Genomic DNA, 6,012 nt, shown 5'->3' on the forward strand with positions numbered 1-6,012 from the left:
GCTTTTGTGGGTTCGTAATCATCAAAGTGAACTTCGCAGTGAGGTGTATCAAGGCTTGACAGATATGGTTGGAGCAAGAGATGGAACAAGGGATGATAGAGAACTGTTATTGGGTGCTAATGTTGGAAGAAGGGTTGTATTTCCTTCTTCGTATGTTGGTGGCCCTCGCTATATGCACCAGCTGTACCAGGATGTCATGGCAATTGTACGCAAGAGAGGAACACCTGATCTCTTCATTACATTCACATGCAATCCTGGATGGAAGGAGATACAGGATGCAATACTGCCTGGACAGACATCCAATGATCGTCCTGATCTTACTTCCTGTGTTTTCTACCATAAGTTCAAGGATTAAAAGGGCTTGCTGATTAAGAGAGCTATTTTTGGTAAGGTCATTGGACACATTTCTATGATTGAGTTCCGAAAGAGAGGCCTTCCTCATGCTCACATTCTATTGATACTTGCATCTGAGCATAAGCCAACAGACACATTGCATTATGATAAGATTGTATGTGCGGAGCTTCCTGGTAAAGTAATGTTTCCACAGTTGTATGATGTTATCAGTCCGTGTAATGTGCATGGCCCGTGTGGAAACTTGAATAAGAATGCTCCATGTATGAAAGATGGGAAGTGCAGGTTTAAATATCCTCGAAGCTTCAGTGCATCGACTACTGTGGCTAGGGATGGATACCCAACGTACATGAGGAGGGATGATGGAAATTACACTGTTTGTAATAAAGTGCAAATAAGTTATAAATGGATTGTTCCATACAATCCATTTTTGTCAATAAGGTACAATGCACATATCAATGTGGAGGTTTGCTCCACTATATCCGCTGTGAAATATCTCTACAAGTATGTGTATAAGGGACATGACAGGGCCACTGTTGTTCTACAAGATAGTGAAGGGCTTCTAAATGAAGTTACAAACTATCTTAATGCTCGATATGTATCAGCATCTGAGGCTATCTGGCGTATACTTGGGTTTCACATGCATCAAGAGAAACCTGACATACAACGGCTCCAAGTTCACTTGCCTCATCAAAATCAAGTCATCTTTAGTGACAGAGCGACTATACAGAGTGTGGTAGAGGGAGAGGTCAGCAAAAAGACAACGCTCACTGAGTGGTTTGTTACAAATCAACAATTTCCAGAGGCCAACGATTTGTTGTACATAGAATTCCCAACAAAGTGGGTTTGGAAGCCAACAAGTAGAACATGGACTCAAAGACAGATTGGTGACATGATTGGAAGAATGTACCACATTGTTCCCAATGCTGGAGATTTGTACTATTTGCGTATGTTACTCAACATGTGCAAATGATGTAAGTCTTTTGAGGATATTAGAACCTTCAATGGACGAGTATATGACACATTTAAAGAAACATGTAATGCACGAGGATTACTGCAAGTTGATGATGAATGGTTTCTTTGTTTGGAAGAAGCTTCTTTTCAACAAACAGGGCAACAATTGCGCCTATTGTTTGTAGTCATTTTGGTTTTTTGTGAACCAATACATCCTGGTGCATTGTGGAATCGCTTCTATAAGGAGCTTTCTGAGGACCATGTATATCATATGAGTTTGCACAAATGATGTGAATATCCGTGAACACATGGCACAAAACCAAGCTTTGTCAAACTTAGAGACAATGCTTCAACACTATGGAAAGAGGCTCTCAGATTATTCTGGAATGCCCCAGGTGGATCACACCTTGCAAATTATGAATGAGCATGGAGTGCTTGCTGAAGAGTTCATGTATAACAGAGAGGAACAAAGAGTATTGTCTGCTCGAATGGAATCATCTTTCAATGTTGGGCAAAGGGAAGCTTACAATCGGGTTTTACAAGCAGCTGGCATGAGCAGAGGGACTGTTTTTTTCTTGGATGGTCCAGGTGGAACGGGAAAGACTTATCTCTACAATGCATTGCTCTCTCGGATACGCGGAGAGTCCAAAGTTGCTTTGGCATGTGCATCGTCCGGGATTGCAACACATCTTCTCGACAACGGAAGGACTGCACACTCTAGATTCAAGATCCCTATTGATATAACTTCCGAGTCCACATGTAACATTAAAGTAAACAGCCATCTTGTTGAGTTGTTGCGAATGAGTTCACTGATCATATGGGATGAAGCCCCCATGGATCATAGACATGCTTTTGAGGATCTTGATAAGACACTAAGAGATGTCATGAAAAATGACATGTTGTTTGGTGGAAAGGTTCTCCTCCATGGTGGTGATTTCAGACAGATATTACCTGTTGTTCTTAAAGGGGGAAGAGAAGACATTGTTAATGCATCTTTGTGCCACTCATACATTTGGCAATGTACAGAAATCATGCATCTAACACAGAATATGCGCGTGGCCAATTGTTTAAGTAATGTTATTGAAAGAGAGTTTTTGCAATGGACACTTGATATTGGTAATGGTGATGTTTGTGATGGGGACATACTTGATACTGTGGCCCTGATGGCTTGCATGATGCTACCACAAAATAATTTGCAAGCATTGGTTGCTTGCATATATAGAGACCTTGAAACACAGACTTGCCATGAAACCTTTTTCAAGGATAGAGCAATTTTGGCTCCATGGAACAAGGAGGTGGATACTATAAACAATTTGGGCTTGCAGTAATTGCCTGGTACTTATAAGGAATATGTCAGTGCGGACTTAGTGTGTGAATCAAATTGTGATAGCATTTTATTCACAAGTGAGTTTGTAAATAGTTTAGATCTTGGGGGAGGTTTTCCACCGCATGTTTTACAATTGAAATAGAATGCTCCAGTTATGTTGCTTCACAATTTGGATCCAAGAAGTGGTCTTTGTAATGGGACACGCTTGATTTGTAAGCAATTCCACAACAAAGTGATTGAAGCAGAAATCATTACAGGGTCACATGCAGGAAATGCAGTGTTCATTCCAAGGATTGATTTTCTCATGGGATCTAGAGAAGGTCTCCCTTTTGATTTGAGACGCCGCCAATTTCCCCTACGTTGTGCTTTTGGGATGACAATCAACAAGGCACAAGGCCAAACATTGGGAGTTCTTGGATTGTATCTCCCAACACCTGTTTTCACCCATGGTGAACTGTATGTGGCAATGTCTCGCGTGAGATCCTCTTCTGCCATCAAGGTTGTGGTTGGTGATAGTCACTTAACAAGCATTAGTAGACATGGAGATCAAAGAGCATACACTTCTAACAATGTCTACAAAGAGGTGTTGCAATTGACCTGGCCCCCTGCCACCCCCTTGCCATGGGGTTTAACGTGGATGGATATGTTTCATCCAATAAAAAAGCACAGTGACTCTCACAACTATTTCTTTGTCATTTATAAGCTTAGTATCTTCTTATGAAATATGGTGTAGCCTCAAGCAAGGTATATTCGCTGAAACAAACTAAGATTTATTAGTGCTGAGAGATTTATGCTTCATGTGATTTTTGATGAATTTCTAATCCTTTATGTATATGTATATGTATGAATGAAGATGGATCCTAACGCCTCTGTGACTTACACACTAGGAAGACGACCTCAACACGTCCGAGGTAAAATATTGTATATGTGTGTTTGTGACATTTTGATACTTTAAAGAATTTACATCTCACAGTCAACGATTATGTATTAGATCCACCATTATGGAGGGGTCCAATCACAACCATGCAGGTGATTCATCTACTTGAGGACTTGGATGTAGCAAGGTAACAATGTTGATGTTGATATAGTAAAGTAATAGCTTTTGTGTATCAAAATATCTATCTATACTAATAGCTTTTCGTTTGGCTATAGATCACAATAATACCCAGAATTCTTAATGGTGGGTATATATCATGCTTCATATGATCCGAGCTTGCTGTGCTACATTCAAGTTGCTATTCAGAGAGGATTCAGAGCATGTGTCACTATTGCAGAGTTAGGCGAAACCCGTCCAATTAATGCTATGTTTTCTCAGAATCTTAGTCTCGGTGCTTGGTTCCTACGTGTTTTTGTGTTAGGATCTCTTCCTCCAGTGATTGGTAGATCTGTTTTACATCGTGGGCCATGGGTGGTTCGATACCGCAGCAGGGCATGTCGTAGGCTACGCTTTTGAGCGTATAAATCTTAAGTCTCTACGCATGTTATATTTTTTGACATGGAAAATATCACTTACTCTGTATATGTTAGTGCAAAGTTAGTTTGAAAATATGTTGTGATGACTTTTGTTTAGGTTGCTGCATAAAGGTTTTCATGTTTTCCATCTTATAAATTTTAAACACACACAGTACCGCTCTCTCTCTCTCTCATAAAGCATGAGAGAGAGAGAGAGAGAGGAAAGGAGAGAGAGATATCTGTCCCTCTCTCTAGCCAGAGAAAGAGAGAGAGCCCAATACATGGACAACAGAGAGAGAGAGAGAGAGAGAGAGAGAGAGAGAGAGAGAGAGAGAGAGAGAGAGAGAGAGAGAGAATCCACCCAGTATGTAGACAAAGGAAAATGCTTAAAAAAAACCAAGGTTTAGTGTAATCCCACCTAGAAAATTTGAGATTTACCTCTACATTTTAAATTTGAAGGAGGATTGATGAAAGAGTTTCTTATAGCCCTGATAACTGAGAGAGAGAGAGAGAGAGAGAGAGAGAGAGAGAGAGAGAGAGAGAGAGAGAGAGAGAGAGAGAGAGAGAGAGGAGGGGGGGGAGAGGGGGCACCAAAAGAGGGCGGCTATACTAGATTTCAACTCCTTCGGTGGTGTACAGAGAGAGAGAGAGAGAGAGAGAGAGAGAGAGAGAGAGAGAGAGAGTGAAATTTGCCAAGAGCAAAGAGCTTGAGGGTAATAGAGGCCATTCTTAACAAGCAACAAGGGTAAGTTGGGAGAATCAGAGCCCACAAGAATTTAGAGCAGTGCCATAGCCATGCCAGTGCCATTGGGAGAATTTTAATTTGATCTTAAAGTGAGAAGATGGCCTCTAAAGATAAGGTTGAAACCACTATTCGATCCTCTCTCTGTGTGTATAGCCATAGTGTGAAGGCATTGCGCTTCCTTCCACACGGCCTTGCTACATACAGTTGGTTGTTGGGTACTTTTCCCTCCCAAACTGCCACAGATTCTGCAACTCCATCCCCATTATCTAATGTGCTACTATTAGGTACTTTTGCTCCACGGTTGTGACGAGTTGAAGCCATTCTTAACAAGCAAGGGTAAGTTGGTACGGTGGTAAGCATGTGATCAAAGCAAGGTGGGGACAGGGTGGTAGCTATGGTGAGCTGCAAATGCGGTAGATACAGAAAGTGACAAAATCTAGAGCATATGAGTAGGCGGATGTTTTCTCAACTAGCAAAGGGCACAGGCACAGAGCAAAACTCAGGCAAGGAGAGCGTGGAGGCAATATAGGTGCATTTGAGAGGGTGGGCAAGAGATGCTATGATAGTCGGACAACACTAGAACTTAAGGGTAAGAGGGGCCATGCCGCCGTCGAAGGCGGCGCCGTTTTACTAGTAACACTAAAAGCCATGTTTGTTTTTACCGCAGCAATGCGCGGGTCACATACTAGTACAAAATAAAAATACTAGTAACAATTTTTAAATTTATAAAATATTCAAACTATTTTCTAGTGTATTTTATCGAGTTTTTTTCTCCTTTGAGAGGACACCTTCTTTGTTGTTTTCTAGTTTGCAACAGTTTATATGACTTCTTTCTCTTTTGTTTTAATTTTAGAATGCCAACATAAGCCTTCACCAGGTTCACCTTGTTTCAAAGGAGTTTTTCTTCATAATTTTACGTAAATCTCATTATTTTTACAATTGCATAAAGCTTTATTTAAGGGTTCCATATGCTGATTAGCGTCACATGGCACCAAACGGTTTTTTTACTATTTCTTGTAGGCCTTTCTAAGAGGGTGATGACATTTGTGTATCTCTCTCCCCTCGCCGGATAGGGTCCCTTGGGATAGTTTCCTACGATGTTAAAATTCTCTTCTTCTTCCCCCATCTCTCTCTCTCTCTCTCTCTTTCTCTCTCTCTCTCTCTCTCACACACACACACACAC

General features: G+C 41.1%; 2 protein-coding genes across 2 annotated transcripts; both read left to right on the top strand.

Annotated features, from left to right (window-relative positions):
• Positions 1 to 409: 409 nt before the first annotated feature.
• Positions 410 to 1,324, top strand: LOC147461573 (uncharacterized). The gene has a single exon (XM_086505837.1). The coding sequence runs from the start codon at positions 410 to 412 to the stop codon at positions 1,322 to 1,324; it is 915 nt and encodes a 304-aa protein (XP_086361963.1).
• A 289-nt stretch (positions 1,325 to 1,613) lies between these two features.
• On the top strand, positions 1,614 to 2,633 carry LOC147461574 (uncharacterized). The gene has a single exon (XM_086505839.1). The coding sequence runs from the start codon at positions 1,614 to 1,616 to the stop codon at positions 2,631 to 2,633; it is 1,020 nt and encodes a 339-aa protein (XP_086361965.1).
• Positions 2,634 to 6,012: the final 3,379 nt, after the last annotated feature.

This window comes from Adiantum capillus-veneris, chromosome 3, assembly GCF_014529385.1.
Source record: "Adiantum capillus-veneris isolate H3 chromosome 3, ASM1452938v2, whole genome shotgun sequence".
Classification (NCBI taxonomy): domain Eukaryota; kingdom Viridiplantae; phylum Streptophyta; class Polypodiopsida; order Polypodiales; family Pteridaceae; genus Adiantum; species Adiantum capillus-veneris.